Source organism: Chelmon rostratus, chromosome 3, assembly GCF_017976325.1.
Source record: "Chelmon rostratus isolate fCheRos1 chromosome 3, fCheRos1.pri, whole genome shotgun sequence".
In the NCBI taxonomy this organism is placed as follows: Eukaryota; Metazoa; Chordata; class Actinopteri; order Chaetodontiformes; family Chaetodontidae; genus Chelmon; species Chelmon rostratus.
The window spans coordinates 28801130-28826210 of NC_055660.1; the positions used below are offsets into that span (position 1 = coordinate 28801130).

Genomic DNA, 25081 nt, shown 5'->3' on the forward strand with positions numbered 1-25081 from the left:
CAACATTCTTCCTCTTACGAACTGAATTCATAGACAATAAAACACTTTTGTTCTATTCAGTATACTCAGCTGTTTTGCGTCTATAGCTGTAGCTGGTCTGACTTTTGGTCACTAAATGTTAGCTACTGTTACAAAATGGACATCACTCCACTTACCTGACTTTATGACTCTTCTCCAAGTGGCAATTATTCTGGAATTGTTACTTGTTCAGCAAAAGTTATGTAGTCTTGCTCTCAGTTGTGATGTTAAGATAATGGGCCTAAAAATGAGAAGCAACCACAACCACTCTGTGCTTCCATATTTGACATAGTAAATAAACAGTACTACCATTTCTGCTCCTCAAGTAACTACTTGCTGAATGCAGCACGCTAGAGTGAAAGCAACAACCTGCAGGTAGCATTGCAGGTCATCGCCCAGTGGGTATTAAAGGAAGAGCTGGAACGGGTGACTGGAAGCTGGGGGAAACCAGTGCCTTTAAAGCTCACAGATTTCACTATTTCTCATTACTTTTATCTGTGTACAAACACAAAAGTGTACACCACCATCATCCAGGGTGCTCACCGTTTTTGAGTTAAACTTGAATGTCACTTTTGGTAACTGAAAGGGAGAATGAGTGTTTTTCCCTTGTTTGCAATAGATGTGACTTATTATGTGATTGCAGATTTAAATAATATAATAATAATAATAATAATCCTTCAGGGTTATTTTCAGTGAATTCCCTTGTTTGCAAGGCCATCAATAATCAAAGGATCTAAACAGCAGTGGCAGCAGCTAAACTGATACCTCTAAAATAACGACGTATCACATGACAATGTGAAAGTGGCCACTCATGATGAACATACACAGAATTATCACTTGAATCTGCGGCTCCTGTCATCTTGACAGGGCTATATAGTGAGTTTCAGCTCATTGTTTAGCTGTTCTGTTCTGGTTCACTCTCACTGCTCCTGTAGCATCATTTTCAGCCACGGCAGCTGTTTTCAGAGAAAAAAGGCCTGCACTACCTGCACAGTTAGCAAACAAGCCTATAGCTGCTGAAAGTAGTGAAGCATTTATCAGTGAAAGAGCCAGATATTTCCCTCAGGAGTTGGTTGAGACCAAAAACAGAGCTAAAAGAGAGTAAATATTGGACTTGCATTAGCCAGGTGGCCAGAAATACCACTCCACATGAACACTAACATTGCTCCATACCTGCTGGATGTGTAGGTAAGCAACTGCTCACAATAACATATCAACTTAAAAAGTAGTGATATGTCAGCCATGTGTTTGCCACAGCCCCAAGTAACCAGAAAAAAATTATGCTCTAAACTGGACCCGAAAGATTTCTTGCACAACCCACTGAATGTAATTTTTAATTGTAATGTAATGAAATTTAAATAACTTTTGTCTTGTGCTGTTTTCATTCACTGGACAACATCAGCTCGAAAAACTAGGTGGGCAGAAAGTGCTTTGGTATTTGGTAAGTTCCTCCACTCTGTACTGAAGGAAATAAATTAACTTTAATACTTCATAAATACAAAGCAGAATACATTAAATGACATTTGTAAACATCTGCAGCCCCGACTGAAGCACTCATTCTGCTCCCCTCATAGCAGAAAATTAAACAAATGCTTACTGAGGGGGTACATTTAGCAAGTTTTCTCACATTTGAAACTGTCTGCTTGTTTCTCTCTGCACTCAGACTGAATTCATATATGAATTCATTCATTGCATTAGCACCAAGCAAACTGTCTGTGTGCCACCAGTCATATTGTCAGTTTGACATGTTATATATGCTGCTACAGTATAATCGCACCTCTTCGGGGGTTACTTATTGACAGTCATCTAACAATCAGCTTTCAATTAAGTCTCTCTGTGATATTTGGATTTGATCATATAAATCTGAGTTATTATGTCTACTATGTTTAGAAGTAATTGAGAAGTTTTTAAGGTTTGTATCCTGAGCTCAACATTAGTTTTGATTATTCAGTGTATGTAGAAGTGCATCACGTTTTTTCTGTCAGTTTGACAAGATAGTTATTCTTGTCAGTGGTGGTTCTTCTTGGCTGCACTTTATCTAGAAATGGTTTAATGTGAAATCTCAGTCTAAGGATATTTGAGCCCATAACAGATCTGTTCAGGCCAGTGTTTCCTGGGAGGACAAAAGTGCAGCCCAGTCGCCAGAAACGCTGCCATTTGGTGTATGTTCCTGCAAACACTAGATCTGTTGAATTTGTATCTCTCATACATATCATTTCAACATTTCTACAACAAGTATGAAAGTGACGTAGTTCACATTATCATGCACATGAGATGAGTTTCTTTCATCAGGAGTTATTCACTAGGACATTTTCTAACCATGTTTGTGACAGCTAAAACTGATGATTTAAGCCAAAACATGATCTTTTCCGAACCATGACCATGTGTTTTTGCCTCAACCTAACCAGACCCTAACCAGTGTTGTCACAACATAAAATTGAAAATTGAAACGTAATGTTTGAACATAACACATTTATACATGTTTCAACATATCCATGGTTGGCAGAAATGTACAATGCCAACATTTATTCTGGTGATTGGGTTGCACAGAGAAGGAAGTGTTGAAGTCACAGAGGGTAACCTCAGCATTCAATGACAGAGTATCAGACAGTTCAATGATACTGGTGTAGGCATAAAAATGAAATTTCATTTTTACTGAGATAAAATGTCACTTTCCAATCCTTATTTTAGCCCAGGAGATGACTGCAACACAATTCCTCCTCCTCACCTCTCCTAAAGCTTTTCTGAGATTCTGTGCAGGCGCAGGTTTTTTTTGGAGGGAAAAGAAACTAGACTTTCAGGGAAATGTATGAAAATATAGTAAAATCATTATATTAAAAAATTATGTGTGTTGTAGAAATATTGCCAAAGCTAGTAAATAAAGCTTTATTTTACTGTTGCAATTCAAGAGGCACTTGAATGTACTAAAGCCAGTACACCACAGTGAATAAAAATCTGCACAGTATTAATATAAATGTGACAATTATTCATTGGTAAGATTTATCCAGTGATCACACTATGATATGTAAAACAGAATATACAGCAGTGAACCTTAACAAACAATACCATCATGAAATTGGACAATATAGGCTTCAGAGGGGGATCACCATGTACAGGTGTTGCTGTTATTGTATTCACCTACTGTGTGTTCTTATTGCATCGTTTCTTCATAGTAATAAAGACATGGTAGTCTCAGCAGAATTGGCTGCCACAACCAGACCAGAGAGAATATGATTAAAAGAATTGCTCACTGTAAATAACATTTCTCAAAAAAGGAAGATATATTTTGTGTTTCATGTATTTGGTTTTCTGACTTGAGTTGCAATGTTGCTTTGATTTGTTGTGGAAACAATGTATTAAAAAGAATTAAAAATGTTAAATGAAACTGTGTTTCTGTTCTTTCACATTTTAACAGAAACCCCAAACAGATTCCTTGCATTCATCTAAACGCAGGACCACATTCTGACATGACCTTGAAAGCCATGACAAATGGAGATCTCTTGATTATCTCAATTTTTACTTGTATTTGTTGAGGAAACATAATTCACACATCTAACCTAAAAGTCCACTTCTGACCGATTTCACCCTTTCTCACAATGCTATATCTGTGTTTCACTGAGATTACCCAGCAACAACACAAAGACAATCAGCAAAGACCGGTTACCTCGCACAAAAATGACCTATGATGTTGTGGAGGTTACAAGGGTCTTGATTTACACAGTGCGAAGTTCTTCTTCTTCTTCTTCTTCTTCTTCTTCTTCTTCTTCTTCTTCTCTTGATTTTTTTTGTCGTGGTTGGCATTCACATAACTTGCATTACCGCCATCTACTGGATTGTAACAGCTTCACAGTGAAAACTGTTAACGGGGTCCACCCAAAGTGATCCGTTTGCAGTTGCAGTCCAGCTGACTGAGTAGTTGCAAATCCTACCCTTATTATTATTATTATTATTATTATTATTAATAATAATAATAATAATAATAATAATAATAATAATAATAATAATAATCTTGTTACAATAAACCCAGTGAAAATCAGTTTTCTTTGTTCGACCCCCTATGGGAAATGGGTCATCACAAAATCATCCATTTTTTATGCCATGATTGCCCCTTTAGTTTAAGAGCTTTATGGATTCACATGCCAACTGCAAAGGGACTTCCACACACACGCGCACGCAAACACACACAATGAGTCACAATCCAATTCCATGTATGATTTCCTGATGGCATGGTTTCAGATTTGTGTGTGTGTGTGTGCGTGCGTGCGTGCGTGTGTGTGCGTGTTTGTGTGTGTGCGTGCGTGTTGATGAGAAGCTTGGTTGTGTGGGTTTATCCTCATAGCCCCTGCTGTCATTTTAATCTCCCCTTTATGTAGCCTGTGTGTGTGTGTGTGTGTGTGTGTGTGTGTGTGTGTGTGTGTGAGAGAGAGAGAGAGAGAGAGAGAGCATGTTTATTATCGTTATATGGGCACTGAGGCACTTACAGCATCTATAGCACGCACGCAGACACACGCACACACACACGTTACTGTGTCAGTGTGTCACATGAGCGGATTAAAACCTCATGTCAGAGACAGCTTATGTGCCAACCATGCTTAGTGACAATAAAATATATTACCAAGGCTTTATTATCTATTGCAACTCAGTCAACAAGCCGCGGACAGTGCTTTGCTGTGCTAGGAAATAAATTTAATCACGATTTAGTGCAATCATGACGTTCACTGTAAGGGAGGTGGGGTCATCGCTGGGGAAGCAATAGAATACGTTTGTAGCCTGATTGACACCTTGTCGTCCAATCAGAGCTATTTTTATTGCGACAATTCTGCTGTTGGACCCTGGCATCAGAGTTTTGTAGTACTGACAAATATGTCGGCCTCTGGGAATCTCTTGGTCACCAATACTGTGGATATATGAGAAGAGCACATTATTGTTTTGGGATTATATTCACGTGGTATTCTTCTTTTCAACTTCCGCATTGGTAAAGCGGCCTGCAGACGGATGCTAGCTATTTTAAAGAAGTTATAAAAAGCAAGCAGCTCCCACCCTTAGCTAACACTTAAGCTAAGTCTATGTAGTAAAATAACGTCAGACGCATCGGTGGCTGGCTAGCTAGCCAACCATTTAACGCTATCTGTAAATTAGCTGGGCGCTGTGATAGCTAGCCATCAATGCAAGACCCGTAACGTTAGAGCTTGCTGGCATCCCTGAATAACTCGTTTGGATAATAATGGATGTAACGAGTTGTCTCTCTTGATTATAATCCCAAGAGGAAATAGCACCACCAAGACTGGCACTTCCCATTCACCGTTTTTGGACCCAGAACCATTGTGAAACCCCTCGCAGGTGAGGTGAATTGTTAGCCTGCTGCTAACCAGGGTTAACCAATGGAGACCGGAGTAGCTTAAGGCTAGCTAGTGTTTAATGTTACATGTTGGAAAACAAGCTCATGCAGTTCTGAGGTTTATAAGTCGCACAGTTTATCAGCCAAACCATGAAGCACCTTTGCTTTTGGTGGAATGCTTATTTGTAATATTTTTTTAAATATCCTGTTTGATATTTCCATTATCGCGCTGCCGCTGTGACTCATTAACGTTATTTGTCTCCACCCTACTTTCATCATTATGGACTCGCAGTAGTCAGCATTCTAATGTAAGCTAGCTGCCGTAACGTAACGCCAGAATTTAAACTGTATCTTAATTTACTCCTCATTCCAGGTCTGTAACGTAGCGTTATTATCGTCCCCACCCCGGCTTCAATAGTACCGACTGCCCGCTATGAGCCAGCTATCTTTCACTTGTATGCACAGAACGTTATTCTATTGCCTACATTTGACTTAGAGCGTCTGTTGTGTGGTAATGAAACCCAGAAACCACTGGACGATTATATATGCACGCCGAATTACAGAGTGGATCCCACAAGGATCGAGAAGGGCTCTAATTAGTGTGTTGAATCATCTACATGTGCTTATCACAACCGGCAGACTAAGATAGGAGATATTCAGTGTAGTTTGGCTTGGTTCTGTCCGTATATAGAGAGAATGGCACATCTTTGGCTGAATCGTGTCCACTGAGCTGTCAAACCAAGCGCTGCTGGGCCGTGTGACTGAATGAAGTCGGGGGTTGCGTGTCACCTGGCTCAGCTGTATTTGTAAAGCATTTTCTGCATGCATTTGAGACGTCCAAACATTTTTTTCAGGGCTGCAAAATTCTTTTAAAATGGCAATCCAAAATTGGAGAATTGTGGCCAGAACATTCAGTTGTTGGCATGTGTGGGTAGAAGCCATCATTTTGCACGTTTGGTGCATATACCTAGGCTCTAACTGCTGTTGTTATAGCGCTGCCATGACTGCAGCGAGCCTTACACACCCAGGATTTCTGTAAGTGCTGTGAACGCTGTAGGCTTCTCTGGAAGTAAGAAGGTGCCATTGTGTCTGAGGATTTTCTAGCATTTACAGCTTTGGAGGGTAAAGATTCTCCCTGATGGAGTAAGGATGCACAGTGATTGAGATCAAGAAGAGTATTGATCAGATGGAAAGGACTCATGGTTAAATGAAGAAATAACATATCTAATGTCTTTATTGAGTTTTAGGAAATACAAGTGAACCTGTGTATGTTCAGAATTCTATTGCAATATAGATCTGAATGAATTGAGAGAATTTTATAAGCTAAAACATCTTTTCTGTCTAGTCCCTGAATGTAAAAGGCTGTGATTTATTGGCAGGTTTACTTTCATAAATGCAGTCCTATATTTTTACAACATGTCGTATCCCTTATTGTACAGGAGTGTATGTTCAGTGTAGGGCATCACTTTACTTGGAGGTACCATGTTCATGTGACAGAGTCAGGAACCTTGATGTTGGCCTTAACATGTCATAATGTGGCCCACTATAGCAGCCTGCCAAGTTTGGGCAAATATTGGGTAATAAACAAGAACAAATTTTGCAGTTAGTTTGTGTGGCAGACTGTATGTATGTGTTATCATATTTGACAAATCCCCTCCACACCCGAAAGTTGAGCTTGCCGTTTGCTATGCCCATTCAGTAGTAGATTTCAGTGGTAGACCGGTTAATTGGGGCTGATATGTGGCATTATGAGATAATCAGAATAGGGTGATACCTGCACTCTAGAGGCAAAACAAAGTAAAATGTCTGCAGACAAGTCATAGACAATGCACATTTTTTTATGATTTTCAAACACTTTTCTGTCTTCAAGTGAATAATACATTAGTGTTTATATTTCATTCATTCATTTTCATTCATTTCTACCAAAACAAAGAGATGCTACTTGGTACTGCTTTGTGCACTAACGTTGTTTATTTCTTTTTTATAGTTTTATGTTAGTTTACTAATTTTCATTCTCAGAAACAAGGAGATGCTGCCATCTGCTGATAAGGGCTGTCATTAAGTGCACTAAACAATTTTTTTCATTCTTAACATGATCTATAGGCCAACTACTGCCCTGCTCTCTAAACATTACATTGGCTGTTGAAGATCCACATCGCTGGACCACTTCTTTCCTTTGAAATTCTTATTTAGAAGAATGTTTGGTTTGAAAAGGCTGGTACTTTAAGGCAGTGATTAAAAAAATGAAAAATTGGCAGAAAATGACTGCATACACTTCCTTTTCAGGATAGGTTTTTGTTGTTGTTGTTGTTTTTTAAATATCAGTGTTGGCAAGTCTGTAATACATACAGATTAACACAGTATTTCAGATGGAAATACACATAAACTAGGGCTACATTAAAGATAGGAAAAACACAAATCCAATTTAGAAAAGATGTGTTTGACAGTAGTTATAATACAGCTACTTCTAATAATAATGATAATATTTGTATAGCACCTTTAAAAACATAGTTACAAAATGTTTCGGAACAGCTAAATAAAAAACAGAATCCAGAAAAATGACAATAAAATTAAACCTGTGTAAAATTAACTTAATAGTATCAATAAACTGAAGTGTGTGTGTGTATAAGCATATAATAAAACAAAAAAAAGGTTAATAGACTTACACACCAAGAAATTAAGTAAAGCACATTTTTAAAAGGTGTGTTTATGAAAGTGAACAAAGATGGGGCTTGCCTGATCTCTTCCAGCAGGTCATTCCAGAGTGACAGGGCCATGATGGCAAAGGCCAAGTTTCCCGGGGTTTTAAAACTAGATCTTAGAATCTCTAAAAGGGACCCACCGGAGGATCTCAGGCTACACTTAGGCTCATACAGGATTAGACATTCATTGATATACTCAGGAGGCCAGTCCTATCCTGGCCTTAAATAAGATAATTTTTAATCTTCAAATAGGTTTTGAAACACAGGTAATCAGTGTAATGAAGCTAAAACTTGGGTTATATGTACTAGACTTGTGCCATTTCACAATTTGATTATATATTGACGATTGAAGGGGGGATAGACAATTGGATTGATATTATAAGGTTGTTAAACGGCATGAGTGAATTCCTTAATTACAAACCAGTTTGCCGTTTTTCATGGATCTAACACTACACACCTCCATTCTCCATGTACCTGCCCACAAAAACTCCATAAGATTGCTCCATAAGACTTGGATTCGATTTGGATTGTGATTTACTCGCACGTCTCATGCAGCAGATGTGCGCTCATGGGCTCACTTTTGTCTTATGGGCGTAATCGTAATCTGAAGTGTTGATATAAATAAAAATGATGAAGAATAAAATTAAAATAAAAATAAAAAACAATGCATAAAAGAATAGAGTCCAGCTCTATGTGCGTGCTCTACGCACACGCGCACACACACACACACCCAGCTGTAATTTGCTACTGTGTTTTTGATTTCTTGTCCCTTGTGTTGAATACCATTAAAACGTTGACATCACCGAGACAATGTTGGCATTTGACTTGATCTTAATTTAGTGATGCTTTGAGAGGGGTTAATTGGTTGCTACTGGTGGGGTCAAAAGAGAAATGAAGCTGGGTGTCATCTGCATAAAAAAGGAAACTAATTTTGTGTGTGTGTGGATTATATTTCCTTTTGCTGACATGTAAATGTAGAAAAGTCCTATTTCAGAGAAATAAGTAAAACCAGATGTTAATGCGCTAAATTAAAAATGGAATTATCTGCCGTATCAAAGGCTCTAAAGGGATTCAAATAGATGAGCGGCTAGAGTCAGCTGCTAAAAGAGGATCATTGAGCTCTTTAGGAGTGCGGTCTCTGTCCTGTAGACACTCTGAAGACAAACTGAAAATTTTCAAAGAGACCATTTCCGGTCATAGATGAAATTACGTGTTCTGCAATTTTTTTCCAGAACCTTGGCAGGGAAAGGAAGTTTGGAGACGGAACAACAGTTGTTTGGGATCGTGGGATCTAATTAGGCTTTTATGGACAGTCTCATAAAAGAAATCTACATCATGACTGTGTGTCTCTTCATCACTGCTGACTGGGAAGAGGTTTCTGTTATTGTTTACCAGTCCAACATATTTAAGTCTCTCCAGTCATGATGTCCGATGAAAATGATTCCTGTGTTAGATGTGAAAATTTTCTATCTCTGCACGCTGTTTACCTCCCACTACTTCTCCCCACCCCCTGTCCTCTCTCTTGCTTCTCTTTTCAGTAAATGAGGGGTTTATTTTGACCAAACAAGAGTTGGTGGTGATTATTTGAACAGCAGAAAGGACAAGCCAAGACTGTTTTGGTGAGCTTTATTTTGTTTAGATCTTACTCTTTAACTAAAAGGGATCTCTGTAGGGATCCTTTCCATATTGTTGTCAGACACTTAGAATAACAATCTGAGCTTCTCAGTGGCAAAACAAACGCTTTTAGTAGAAGTACATGACGGTGCGCAAATACATGAAGGGATGACATTGCACCCTGATTCTCAGCTGCTGGCTGCAGAGCTCTCGCTCAATACAGAACCAATTAAAATGATGATTGTCCCCATTAGTCACTTAGACACAAACCCTGGGAAAGTAGGGTCCATAAACTCAGATAATATTTAACTGGAATTGTTTGCATTTGTCCAGGACATCTTTGACATGACAGACTGGGAGATGCAGTCCATCTTTCTCCTCCGCACAAAATTAACCAGTTAGCAATTAATGGCATCTGGGCTAACTGGGACAATTACATTAGCGAAGTCGCAGGTTGGATGTGTTGCTTTTTGTGTCAGCTTACATAGCCTGAACTAACGTTGCCACAACACTTTCATACTGCAACACAAACTCAGCTGGTTTAGTTGTTACAGCAAAGCACCCTCTACCTGCCTAGTTGGTATGTGTCTCTGTTGATGCCGTATGTAAATGTACCTGATAGATATGCCCCGTGATACGCTGATTGCTGTAGTTATATGATATACTTTGGGTTTTCTGCCATATAAATGCTGTTCAGATTTCTATTCTTACCCCTTGTCTAACTCTGAGGATGTATCACATTACATTTACTAATTAACCTGCATTGAGGGGCAGGTTACTCCACCCAAAACACATGTAGGCCTGTACCTTATTTTTATTCCGCTTGGAACCAATAAACACATGAATTTGTCATTTTTTCTTTTCTTAAGATATCTTCCCTTACTTTGCCATTGGAGTGAAAAGAGGTAGAATCATTTTATGAGTGGAGTATCTATTTTCTTTTGCAATACCATAATATAATACTGTCACTGTGAAAAACAAACAAAACGTGATATAAATTCCCGCACTATGTAGCATTTGAAAACAACACGTATCAACATGAACAACAATACAAGTTGAGGCAGAGAGACAAAGAGAGGGGGAGCGAAATTAATGCAGATGAACGGCGCAGCAGTAATAGATAAAGTGTAGGAAGACAGGTCCATCCATCATGGCGTGCCTGAACAAGTGCACTCATCTGCTTATTGATTGAAAGGTTGAAGTCTTGAGTCCATAAAGTGAGTAACTGTGAACAGTGTCTCTATGCTGCCTTTGTCTTTGCGAACAGCTTTCTCTGGTTCAGCCGCTGAGCTGTGAATACTCTGTGATGAATCTGGAAGAGAGGCAGGCATTGAAGCTGCACAATATTGTTGCGGTTGGTAGATCACATGTTGTTTGCATGTGCTCTACTATTTTTAATGATATTCAAATGTATGCTGAATGTGTGTGGTGGGAGATAAACAGGTCACCCAACAAAGTGGTCATGTAAAACTCTCAAACTCAAACAGATTTATCTATATGCCAATAGTATGTAAGCACAGAGGTTTTTTTTTTACACTAGGTCACCAGCCCTGCAACAGTAGTTTTAACTTTTAAAAACCGCTGATAGTGGGAATACACGCATTTGAAAGCCACCGCCTGCCTCCAGCATCCGGGCGACATGATCTGTGACAGTAGACGCATGTGCTTGCTTACAGGCAGCTGATACAGACTCTCAGTGGTCCCGTCACTGCGCTCTGGTGAAGGGGAGCGCTTAATCAGTTTATCAGAAAACCAAAACAGGTAGGTAGAAATGTTTGCTTTGGTTATTTGATGAATTGATGATGTGTACCCCTTCACTGCACAATAGGGAACTGATCAAACTCCAAGAACCCTTAATTCGGACTAAATTATGTAATATCAGATGGACTATCGATGCTGAAAAGGTACATTGTATAAACCTACAGGCCTCAAATTAATTCATTTTTAGAGCAAGGTCACTTTGGCCTTTGACAAATACAAATATATTGTGGCAGCTGATGAGAATCTTCTCAAGGCGAGACCACTTGTCTCTTCTCATCACTAGATACACTGCAGACACACAGCAGCTGACAGACAGAGGAGATATTATACAGAGACATGTTAGCTGTTTCTGGATGAATCCATCTGAATGTTACTTTTAAAAGGGAAGGTGAACAACGAGAATGCTGAGGCGGGGTTTCAGATTTTTCTCACTTTTCTCACCAAGTTAGTTCTCACGCTAATAAACTCAACGTACAGACGTAGTTAGCTTACACTGCAGCAATATGCTCAAATGTTAAAACACGTGTATTAATACGTTTTACCATGTTAAGCTACTAATACTTATGACATAATGGTAATTGTTAGCTGTGAATGTTTAAGGCGAGGGAGAAATGTTACGCTCCTGTTGATGTCCATCATGATAACAGAGACACTGGGAAACGTTAATTTGCTGCGTCACATGTAGTTTTCAAGGAGGAAATTTATAACTTTTTAAAGGCACAACAGCCAATTCAAAGCAGGGCATGACAAACTGGCTGCATGGTGGAAGAGGCATTACATCCGCGGTACTGACCGTTAGCTCGTGGTCTAATTCCTGCCCTGGTCCTCCTGTTCTTCTTGTTGACGCATACAACACAGTGGTGTTGGTTTCCTGCACAGGATCTCTTGTTGTAAAAGCTCAGTGTGTACACTAATGTTGTGTTTTCATTAACGCTGGAACTAATGTATAAAATCTGATGAGTGTGGTTAGTTGGAATCCTGTCATAATGAGCTGATACATACTAAACAGTACAAACTTGAACAGCCTCTTTGAATTTGTGAAAATGCCTTAAATGTTTTGTGATACAACTTACTTTTACATTAGATAATTCAAAATGAATGCTCTGGAGACTGGTGCATCTTTACTGAGGCTGCAACTGGAGCAACTGTGTCCCTCTTCCTTATACTGATACTAGTTGCGCCAGTACTTCCTTATTTATGAATAAAACACTATAGAAGTTGTAGTTGCCATGGCGTCTCTGTTTGACCAGTCCTTCTTTTTCAGCCCTGCACACTCCACCTGGATAGTTCCTAAACCATCTCAAAGTGCTGGCCTGTTATTCTTTTTTTTGTTGTTGCTTCTTTCTTTTATGCACAACTATTTTAGAAGAACTGAATTCAGTCCCTGGTTCCTCCAATCAATCATGAGTTCCTCAAAAGGTTCTTGGTTCCCTGGGAAAGATCCTGTGGAACCAGCATGAAACACTACAATACATAGTGTTTCTTACAACCAAGACCATGTCTTGGTTGTAAGAAACACTGTTAACATGAGTTAAGGAAGTTTTTCCGCAGACTGTCATCAAGAACTGGTGATTGTTGAGGTTTGGTTATGTTTTAACTCTTAATTGGCATTGTGTTGATTGAAGTGAATGCAGATAAGTTATTAGTAGCAGCAGCTCAGAACCAAAATCACGTGTAGAACAGTGTCATCCATAAGAAAATCTAATATTGTCATCACACCACACCACATCATAGCAGGCTTTTTATCATCCCAACTGTGGAATAACTTTATTGTTATAAAGAGTGGACAAAACATCTAAAATACAGTACCCGTAAATGTTGTGTAAAATGAATTTTGACACATCAGAGAATCTTATCTTTAACCAACCTGTTCTTCCTCTCATTACATTGTAGGTGCAGCCTCCTGACCAGCCAACATCATACTGCCTCCTCTCTGTTTCATCCATATCACAAACAAGGAGGCCACTGACCAGCACTGGATGGGGAAAATTGCTTGCATCCTGTTTTCAAGGTTGGACGAGGATACTTCAAACCTGAGAAACCTCAAGATACAAATGGCCCGAAGAGTCTCCATCTTCATTGCATAAAAGCCGGAGTTTTTCACATTTTTGTTGAGGTCATTTTTAGGAAGTTGCTCTGGAGTGGCTGTATCCTCCATGGGATTGTTGTGGGAGGGTGTTATCCAAGCCTCTATGCTCTCTGCTGGAGAAGGAAGCAGAGGGAAGGCCCTGGAAGTCCCTGGAGAAGAGGGCTATCAAGAAAACGGCCTGTAGTTGGGAGGCTGGCGGTTACATAATTAACAGGCGCGGTCGTCCACTAACGCAGTGGAAAAAGGAGAACAGTGGGGGAACTGAGTTCTTCTATGTTGCCATTGCTGGCTGCTGTATAAAAATACCATTATCTATTCACGAATATCCCCAAGTGCTCCAGATCAACACTGCAATTTTAGCTTTTCCTCAGAAATTTCATTTACATGGATACTAATGGATGTTCTACTGGATGTTCCCTCAGATATTTTGGAAAGACCCACACCATCACCTCCTGCTTGTTGTGTTCCAATCATATCCCTGGTGCAGTTGGCAGGTGAGGTGGTTTGAATCAGCCACCGGCAGGGTTTAGGGATGCCCCGACACAGGAAAACCAGGCTACTCCACTGGCCCGCTTACAGACTGCTGTTGCTAATACAAGTCCTGGACTGAAAGCCAATTGTCTCCTCCTCAAACAGAGAGCAAGGGGTTGCCATTTTTTATTTGCAAGACTTTTTTTTCACATTGCTACAGCTGTCCAGACTGCTGATCTCTGGGTGCTAAAAATTTTGCATTTAAGTTGATAGGAATCTCCATACATTTTGCTGGCACAGACTTGGGTACAAACAAGCTGATTTCCCTTTTTAGGTCTTGACCTGCACTTTTTTTTTAGACAAAGAAAGTCACAGAGGAAGGAAGGAAGGAAGCCAAATTAGTTTATCATACCAGACATTTTCTTTTTCTGTCAGCCTCATTTCATCTCTTGCTGTTGCATCTCCCATCAGAACAGGTCTACCTCTGTCAACTCTTGTACCTCACTGTACTCCCATTTAAAGACCAGTCAAATCAAACTGGACCAGTTCACAGCAGGCGCAAGGTTCATCAGTTTAGCTGAGGTTTTCTGTCGGTCAGGATTTGATTGGACTTTCACAGCACCAAATCACTTAAGAACTGATTTGGCGGAAGGGTCTGAACATGTTTTTGTTTGTTTTTTAATTTCTGCATGATCATGATTTTCACCAGGCCTTTATTCACGTTGCTATACAACAAGCAGATTTCCCTATTTTAGATTGATTTCACTCTTGTAGAAACAGACCCATAAGAGTTATTGTGTCTACTGGCTTTTATTAGTACTTGATTGATGTTTTGATTAGAACAAAGTCAAACTACTTTCATGTAAATATCTTCAACTGTGTAAGAGACTGACAAGACTTTTACAGCAGAGTGACTTGTAAGCTTCTTTTAATCTCTCTCTCACACACACACACAGAGTAGATCAGGATTGACCTAAGAACCTAGAAAACAAGCATTGACTCCTCCTCCCATCTCGGTCTGGTGATGCAGAACAGTGTTTCTCTCCTTTCCACGTGAAAGAGGAAGCCCTCCATTTCTTTTTTATCTCTCTTTTGCCTTTTTTTTTCTTCAGTTTGCCAATCCATCATTTTCACCCCCGAACTATAAATCCATTCAGCACACCTTAAGCAGCATTAAACTCTGAATGTCAAATTTCTTGGTGTAGCAGCTGCTGAACACACACACACACACACACCACCACACACGGGAAGGGATGCCAGGTGGCAGCAGTAAGAGTGGTGGGCGGGGTCCATCCTCGTCACCTCTTCCCCATGCTGTTGTCCCGCCCAGCAGACCCCTGCGACCCTCCCGGTATGTCCCGGTGTCGGCAGCCACCTTCTTCCTGGTTGGCTCCACCACGCTCTTCTTCTGCTTCACGTAAGTGGCAACAGGGAATTGTCTCACGCGTATACAGGCTTGTTCACAAGGAGTGATCAGATGACTGTTTTATCTCAGTGACAGGAAAATATGTCATACCACACATAAGTGGTCACAGAGAACAGGGCCTTGTTCTTTGTACATGGATAACAGAGTTTGCTTGGATTGGTTATGATTTGACACAAGCTTTGATTGTTCAACTTTAAACCTCTTTTCAGACCCCCACATTAAAGCTGTATCTGCTTTAAGGACGCGGTGCTTTATATTAGCATTTGGTCAAATGACTGTACTGTAAAATGTGATAGGTGTCTCTTGTGGTTACGTGCCCACAGAGAATTATCACCATCTCTGCAGTTTCCTCAGCTCTTCAAAGTGTTAGCATCTTTCAGCTCATTGTTTTGGTTTTATGGCCCACAACGGTTCTGTTTTAGTTCAGTCTCACGGCTCTCATCAGTGTCATGATAGACCCGCTGTCCACGACTAGCTGGTGAATAAAGTGGAGCATTTATCAGCAAAAACTAGATATTTTTCTCAGTACTTGATTGAAATTAAAACAATGATTGACATTAATCAGGACATAGACATGACTTTTACATCATCTCTAATGTTGCTCCAGTGCTGCTGGATGTGTGAATAAATAACTGCTAAACAGGTTGCCGTAACAGCTAAAGAGGAGGAACACTAACACTAAGGTGGAGGCAATGTTCCATTTCTATTTACTTGATTTATCTAAATGTTATGTTATTGATTAATGAAATCGGTGTGCTGGAAATTTGTTATATGGCTTAATCTTTTTGTCAATGTTCAGTCATTGACAGAGGAATTTTGGCAGGTTTTCATTGCATTATTAAAACTTTTTTAAGGTGCTTCACCAGGTTGAAATCAGCTGTTATGAAGATGCAGTTAAGATGTCTTGTATTTTTCCACAGTGACACAGCACACAATCACGAGTGCAATAGTATAATCAGCACTGAGCCAGTAAGAGCATCAAAAACAAGCCAAACCTCGAGCTGTGTTCGAAGAGCCCACTCAGCTTGATGACCCTTAGTAGGTAGATGATAACAATAATGTCTATGTGACACCATAACATAAACCCTGAAATACCAGGACCCCTCCAACAGGACCATTTTGGCTGGTCAGCAAAACAACCTGCTGAGATGCAGACGAGTTCTATCTGTTCACACTGTAACTAGGCTGTCCTGAGGGGGTCAGATTCAGCCTGGACCAGGTCCAGGTCAAAAACCAACTGTCTGGCTGGACCTTGTATGGTCAGTGTGCTAAACTGTGGCCAAATTGTTACACGGACTCCTGGATAGTAAATGCTCATTTGCAATTTTCTGTAGTGGTCCCAGTAATAGTTGTTCTTAAAGAGATTGAGCTAGCATCACACATGACTGGTTAAGTTATGTTTGAGTCAAAAAAAAGATATTTTCTACTCTTATGTTATTACAGTATACCCTTGTTTTTCGCAGGGGGTTACGTTCCAAAAAGAACCCCTGATAGGCAAAATCTGTGAAGTAGAAACCTTTATTTTTTTTTACAATTATTGTCAATTAAATACTCTATTATACATTGAAAAGAAAGAACAAACCATTTTACAGGCTCAAGCATTTGTTTCACAAATAAAAGTACTTTAGAAACGTTTTTTTTTTTTAACAAATAACTTCTGTACTGTACTGTCAAATAATAATTTTAATCATCAATGTGAACAGAAGGCTTCAAATTGCGGAGATTAGCACCGCCCACCGTGACCCGAGTAATTGGATTAAACGGGAGAAAATTAAAAATGATTATGAAAAAATACAAAGTACAGTCGGACAAATGGTGACTCAGGTGTATTTCACTGCTCTTCAGACTGAGCCGCTGCATCCTGACTCCGCTCTGCAGTGTTTTCTTCTTTTGAAGCCCGCGGTGCAGGTGTGTTTGTTCGGGAGAAGAGATAGGCAAAACTCGAAATTACAAGAGAATTTGCACGTAAGTAATGTAAATTTGGCAAGCTGTTTTACGTACGTGTACATATTAAACTGCAACGTTATTGACGCACAGGTAGAGAAGAAGCGGAGTGACTTTTTAGCCAATCAGAATGCAGAACACGATGCAAATCCGTGAAGTAGCGAAACCGTGAAAAGTAAACCGCGTTATAGCGAGGAATCACTGTATACTCGTATATCAAGATGTTTGATTTGAAAGGCAGCTTATGATGAATGATTTATGTGGATGATGCCATTGCGGTGTTATGGAAGAGTTGACTGTCACTGTACAATTCTGTTATTTATTCTGTTCTCCTTTAAGATGGGATCATTTCCTCATTCACGTAGAAACTGGTCATTAAGACCGAACTTAGTTCCTTTTAATTCATTTCCTGTTCTGTGGATTCGTTCTTTCAGTTGAAAGTGCTCAAACTTTGAGATGACTGGTCCAGATCCTTTAGTTGATGGTGTACTCATACAGTGTACTCAATGAACAGTTATGTTGAGAACAGTTATGTGTCCTGTGGAAGTGTCGATGAGTTTTCTTGCGTGCTTCAAGTTTGCAGGTGCAATAAGTTTATTTGACAATTTTTCTCTAGTGTCATTTTTTGAATTTGTTCAGCTAGTTTTAACAGTCTGTAAGGAGTTGTTTACTTTTTTGATCGCTGTGATGTCATCATGGGCAAATTCCAAGATAGAGCATAGCACTTTTATTTCTTAGTGAAGCGATTAAAGAAGATCACGTTATCTATTAATGCTGGACAGAACACCAACCGCAGCCTGTGTGTCCATGGATGAAATGTGTTTTTGAGTTTTGGTGGATGTGCTGCTCCCAGTGTTGTCCATGTTGTCTTGTTGATGGTTGTAGTGATCGATGAAGGCCTCCAAGTCCAGTAAATCCTCCACTGTGAGGGTAATCTGTTCAGTGTAAGCAGCAGATTAGTCCAAAATAATGTAATCTATGGTTTTTGTTTCAGTCAGTGAAATTCCTTTGTGTGAAATGACGGCTAGTATTGCTTCCTACAGCTGCAAACGGGGTGCCACCATGTTCAGTCTCATGTCCTTTGTCTGGTTCTTGCAATACTCTCGCCTGTTCAAGAACAACAGCCAGTGGGGAAACTCCAACGCTTGACCAATCAATGGTGTAACTGTAACTGCGGTCCAGACAAAAACTAGTGTGGACTTAACTGAGGTCATCTTCAACAGCATTTTCAGATGTATCCACCTCAGTGTGGTCTTCAGGCTAATGAGTGTTTCTGACAGAAAGTCAATGGAGTTATAGACTGTCATCACCAATCTTGCTGACACTTCACTCTGGAGTGGGTTTGTGTGTGTTTGTCAGAGTGAGAGTGTGATGTTGTGTCTGTGAGAAACAATGTGTACATGTTTCAAATGTGAGAAAGATTGACACGTGTGTGTGTGTGTGTGTGTGTGTGTGTGTGTGTGCGTGTGCATGCGCACGTTTGCATGCCCGCCTGTCTGTGTGTATTTGTGCATGCATATGCGGGAAAATCTAATCTGTGTGTGCATGTGTTTGTGTGGTCAGTGTGGTGGGCAGTCAGCTCTGTGCTTCAGATTAGTGGGGAGAAAATAGGCCAACATCTGTCACCCTGACAAAAGCCCATCATCCAGTCTCTCACAGTTTCTTTCTTCCTGAGTCTGTTAGTGTTTGTATCCCTGCAGTCACTCACACATTTTCTCACTGGTGATGTGGAACTATCTGAAAAATGAGGGAATAGTACAAAAAGCATACCGTAAGACCATAATGCAGTAGTATGGGTGTGATTAGTTTGAATATCTTGCCTTACTATTTTTATTTGGAAAAAAATAATTAGCATGACAGACCTAATTTCTTTATGTCTAAAAATACAAACATTGCGTAGATGCGTAAAAGTAAGAGAGAAACATCGGAAGTTAGTGTAGTTAGTGGTGGGGCTGTTCTGTGGAGCTTTTCCAGCTTGTAGCACCTCTGGTGACTAACTTGCTCACTAACAAGATGCACCAATGCAGCATACCAGTTTGATAGTTTAGTAGTAGTTAGTAGTTTGCCCCCCCCCCCCCCCCCCCCCCCCGCCCAAAATCACAATCACCGAGTGTAAAAACACACCAATGAGTCACACTGTTGCTCTGGCCTCCTTCATTGCCGTGAACACACAGTAGTTTATTTGACTCGATCCCACATACACTGTCCTGCAGCTGGGCTCACTACACCACCAAATGTGCATTCATCCGCCATTTAGGCCCAACAAATTCACTTTATCAACCTGTTTGAGTCGTGTCTGGTTAACAACTATTGTGGGAAGCTGTTTTAGGAAATGTTATGCAACTGTGTATTTGTGAGCCATTTTCATAGATCTGCATCATCAGTGGGAACCAGAGGTATTTGGGATGAGAGCCACAGACAGGATAGGGGAGTCAGAATATTAAGAGATGGACTGACACGTTGTTGGTCTTTTCATGGAATTTGTTGGAAAAATAGAGAAAATGCTAGCCTCATGCTTTAAAGGACCAGTGATTCACTTTACTCTGCACTTTCGTAGGTCTGTGACTATGGACATGTTGTAGTGGTAGCAGCTTCATAGAGATTTTAAACCAAGTCTAAATCCCAGCTCATGTGAAATCATTTACAGTCAAATCAAACCAAGTCTCACTTATCCATATATGGTGAACAATGGCCTTGACTTCTCTGTTTTGGATGTAACAGACAAAATAAATACCAGTCTGAAAAGTAATATCACCAAATATATTTCTCAGAAAGTCAGTGTGTTTAATGTACAGTAACAATGATAATTATTAGTCTGTGAAAGGACCAACAAGTGGCCCTGCAGTTTACTTTCCAGGGGACCTCAATCTCACTTTCATCACTACTGAAGCTGTAATGTGACAGAGTCTTGGTCTTGGTCTTCCTCAGAGTGTCATGCACTGTTGTCTCTGTTCATGTTTCAGCTGCCCGTGGCTTTCGGAGCGTTTCTCAGTAGCTGTGCCCATCTACAATGGAGTCATCTTTTTGTTTGTTTTGGCTAACTTCTGCATGGCCACATTCATGGACCCCGGCATCTTCCCGAGAGGTGAGTGTATGGATGGTTGGATGGACTATGTGTGTGTGGTGCTGATCATGTGTCACAAAATAGGCCACTAAATACTGTCTGCAGTATTTTTTCTAGCTTGCCTTTTGGCTTTGTTTCAAAGTATATGCATTTCTTGATTGTCCACACACAAATTATTTTCATTCCTCAAAAACAGAAAACTCAAACAGGCAGATTCTTGGGGGATCAGGAGTTGAGGCAGAAGTGAAAGAGGCCACATGCTGCTCATTTTCAGGTTCACACTTTCAATTTAGGTGTCTAATAGGATAAGTTTACAGGCTTACTAGTTTTCTCACACCTCCTGTTGCTGTAGCACCATTTTCAGCTCTGAAGCACTCTGTTTTAGCTTCTGTCCTCCTCCAAGGCCCCCCCCTGAACAGCCCAGTCTGCTCTGATTGTTCAGTTCACACAGGCCTAAGCAGGCAGCGCTCGCTGTGTTTCCTGTCAGGTCTGCTGGTGTTTTTAGCTCCCTGCTAGCTTGAATCTGATCTCTATTAGCCTCAGCCTCACCAACCAAGGTTAACTTTACAGTGTTCTATCTCTCTTTGTATGGTCTGAGCAAGCTAGCTGCTGGTTGCTAATTAAAGTTACACAATGTTGCCAAGCAAATGAATTTCTGCAGTTTGTATAGCAGACAGCGAGGTGGGTGGGACGGTCACCTCGGTGGAAGGTGGTCGCCCAGCTGGAGGTGGTGCGGTGTTTCATAGTGATATAAACCAGTAACAGAAAGAAAGGTTGGACTACCTACGAGGTGTTTCAGGCAGCTCAGGAGCAGTGATGTCTATGGGACAGAATAACTGCCTTTGGTGTGGACTCTGGGCTTTGAAACTTTACAGATGTTTACATGCACAAAAAAGTTCTATAACACACTAAAGAGCTCACAGCAGCCACAGTAGCTGATCTATTACACTGGCTGTTTAACAGCCTGATTAATTGACTGATCTATAGCTCATAAAAGATAGCAGAAAACACGGTAAAGAATCTCCACTGTACAACTGTAGAATTTGTATCATCAGATTTTGCACCAATCAGGGAAATTCTGCAGTGGTATGTATGAATATTATAGGCAAGAACTTTTAAGTTAGTGCCACAATTGTAATGATAAATAGTACAAAAAAATATGATAACCATAGTTATCCATAGTGTGTGATCATATGTGTGTGTTCTGTTCCCATCTCTGCAGCTGAGGAGGACGAGGACAAGGAGGACGATTTCCGTGCTCCCCTCTACAAGACCGTAGAGATCAGAGGGATCCAGGTCAGGATGAAGTGGTGTTCAACCTGCCGCTTCTACCGGCCACCACGGTGCTCCCACTGCTCCGTCTGTGACAACTGTGTCGAGGTGTGCTCACACTCTCCAATTCATCATTTACATATGATAAATTAGGACAGGCTCTTAATAAGTTATCTTGCAAAACTACCTAATACAGTAGCACCATGCACACGTAACCTAAAGCAGGCACATGTGAACATTTGTAAAGCCAATCCAGGATAGATACGTTTGATTAAATTGCATCAACATTATGCCCCCTGAAAAACAGCTCTTGTTTGATGGTTTCCGGTGGAGACAGGAGTGTCATTGTTGGTCTGTTGTGGCAAGAAAGTTTGGACAGAAGTTAGAAAGCATCTCTTCATCCTTTGAATCAACAAAACACTGCAGCTAAAATGCAACCAGCCGTCTCCCAGCTCACGTGAAGGCATTCATTCCTGTAATGGCAGGCATACTCAACGTGCATTGGGTTAATGTTTTTGATCGAAATGGATCATTACCCATGATCCCCATGTCTGGAGATCATGTGTCTGGCTAAGAATAAGCCTGCTAGAATACAGCTGCAAGTCAGGCATCAGAGCAAATTCCTTGTCAGTCATCCTTGTTATCATTCCACTTCACATGATGTTTAATGTAAATGTAAATTGCAGCCGTTCTACCACAATCTAAGAAATGATACATCACTGTCTGATGATTGTATTCGTGTTGAACAGTGCAGACGAATGCCATTCACTGTACTAGTTTTCTTACTGCAGTGTCTTTTAACCCTCATAATGTAGGACTTTGACCACCACTGTCCGTGGGTGAACAACTGCATTGGCAGGAGGAACTACCGCTACTTCTTCCTCTTCCTCCTGTCTCTGACCGCTCACATCATGGCCGTGTTTGGCTTCGGCCTGCTCTTTATCCTCTACCATCGCCAGAACATCGACCGCCTGCACGCCATCGTCACGTATCCTTCCCAACTACTTTGTCCTAAGCATTTTAGCTTACCGATAAAGTTAATTTCAGCGTTGTCCATCTCAGCGATGACTGTAGTTTACTCCTTGGTGTGTTTTTCACTCAACATTCTGAAACAAGGAATGAAACTCTAAAGGCCCAAGGAATAGATAATTGCCTTAACATGTTAACATTGTATTAGTCCAGTTTTTGGCAGCACATTGTCATATCCTGATGGTCCAGAAGCTGTTTGAGAGATATTTCTGTGCTAAAAGGGTGAATATTTATAAGAAGTACTGTTCAGACATCAAAGCATTGAAATTACTGGAAAAGTAGCAAAGATGTCTGGCTGCTGTGGTTGGTCCAGAGCAGCAGATTTTCATGATGATTTCTAATTATTTTTGGTGAGTCTTACATGTTTTAACACCACCACCACCACCACCACCAGGCCAGGCGGTCCATTTATGAAATGGCACATCATGAAATCTGTTTAAGTATTCCCTATCGTGCCTTCATCTATCTGTCAAATATGATCATTTCTGTTCTCTTAAGATATTCCTTAACCCCCTGTGCTCTCAGGCTGGCTGTAATGTGTGTTGCAGGCCTGTTCTTCATCCCTGTTGCTGGCCTCACTGGTTTCCACATAGTGCTCGTAGCCAGAGGCAGGACTACCAACGAACAGGTAGGACACTCAGTGTTTCAGTACGTGAGCATTAATGCCTGCTAAAATATATTTGAAAATGTACAGTAGAACATCTTATTTGCAAGACTTCATTGTCAGTGATGTTGTTTACTGACATTTTGTGACACATTTAACAACCTTTTCTACTGTGTCCATCCTCCCTGTCATCATTTTGAATGAATGCTTGGCCATCTTAGTGCTGTCTGTATAACTCAGTGTCTCTGTTGGTGTCTCTTTCTCCAGGTAACAGGGAAGTTCAGAGGAGGTGTTAACCCATTCACCAACGGCTGTTTGAAGAATGTCTCTCATGTCCTCTGCAGCTCACAGGCACCCAGGTGCATTTTTAACTTTTTCTTGTAGTTTAACTAGTTCTGTCTTGGGTGGGCAGTTCATAAGCTTTACATAACCTTACAAAGGCAAGTTTTATTTATATAGCAATTATCATAAAATAATTAATCTCTTGGCGCTTTTCATACAGATCAGGTCTAGACTGGACTCTTTATAATGTTTTTACAGAGACCCAGCAATACCCACTATGATGGTGGGGGTGTCTCCACCTGTAATCCATCAACATTCCTCTAAGACACAGCATTTCACGTCAAATTTTCTCAGGATACGCTGGACCACAAAATGCATAGACCCAAAGCATCCAAAGACCATGATTTTGAGAGAGCAGCTGAGAATGCTGGGAGTGTTTGCAAGTCTTGACTGCACTGATCATACACAGCAGGCTTCAACGCTCAGCGCAGCATTGCATTCAAAACAAAGCTTCTAAAAACACTGTACATGTGTAGCAGTTGTTCTTCGCGATGTGGACACTCACTGTCTCTGTTCTCTCTGCAGGTATCTGGGCAGGAAGAAGTGTGTGCAGAGTGTGTGTGTGCAGCCTCCTTTTCTGCGGCCACAGCTCACAGAGGCCCAACTAGCTGCAAAGATCCTGGACAACGGCATACAGGGAGACCTGCACCGGGTAAGAACAAACTTTACTCAAGCGCTATAAAGACTGTGTGGTATCATTATTATGTTTGATTTAAACATGAGTTGAACAAAGAATGCTTTTGCCTATTGGTAAACACGTTTTATGTAAGGGTTGGTGTGCCTCTCATTCAAATCTGTCACCTGGAGAGTTGCATATAAGCAGGTCCAGATGGCAGCAAGAGGTTTAAAAACTGTTTGAAATTCAAAAAACAGAAATCCTGTAAGGTCACACCAGTAAACACAACACAACCACCTCTGTCAGCCCAGACAGTAAAAACACAAGGCAGAGTTCAGATGATTTGTTCATTCGTTGCGCCCTGATATCAGGAGTCAACATTATTAACATTAGCAAATACTGACAAGATCATCATCAAAGTGAAAGAATTTGCTGAATCTTTGTGATAATGCTGTAAAGTTCACAAAACTGTGGGAAAGTTGTGTTTGGAGGACATTGCTGTGGGATACTCACAGCCTGGGAGTAAGCTCTGCTTTGGTGGAATAAAGTCTGCAGGCACTAATGTATCTTCTAGGAAATTGGGTTGTTGAGGTTGATGATTGGTTTTGTTTGGCCTGGGACTTCAGATTTGAAATTATTTTCATATTTACAGTGTTAAATCAGCATTTACAGGCAGTTGGTATTTTGATTTATTTTCTTTTTTGCAGAAATTATGCAGTGGCTGGACAAAACTAGAAGCTCTTACTAATACTGCAACATTTGGATTGAATTTGTGTTAATTAACTTCACTG

General features: G+C 40.5%; 1 protein-coding gene across 3 annotated transcripts in view; it reads left to right on the forward strand.

Annotated features, from left to right (window-relative positions):
* The first annotated feature begins 4897 nt into the window (after positions 1-4897).
* zdhhc5a (zinc finger DHHC-type palmitoyltransferase 5a) overlaps positions 4898-25081 on the forward strand; it is a 28349-nt gene continuing 8165 nt past the window's right edge. The window contains exons 1-9 of one of the 3 annotated variants that reach the window (XM_041966764.1): positions 4898-5358; positions 9597-9677; positions 13327-15410; positions 20327-20448; positions 21650-21807; positions 22515-22687; positions 23254-23356; positions 23600-23691; positions 24200-24326. In XM_041966764.1, coding sequence (XP_041822698.1) covers positions 15247-15410; positions 20327-20448; positions 21650-21807; positions 22515-22687; positions 23254-23356; positions 23600-23691; positions 24200-24326 — 939 coding nt within the window. In that variant the 5' untranslated portion in view covers positions 4898-5358; positions 9597-9677; positions 13327-15246. Of the gene's footprint in view, positions 5359-9596; positions 9678-11389; positions 11434-13326; positions 15411-20326; positions 20449-21649; positions 21808-22514; positions 22688-23253; positions 23357-23599; positions 23692-24199; positions 24327-25081 lie in introns of those variants that run through there. The other 2 variants (XM_041966763.1, XM_041966765.1) reach the window with 2 other exon arrangements.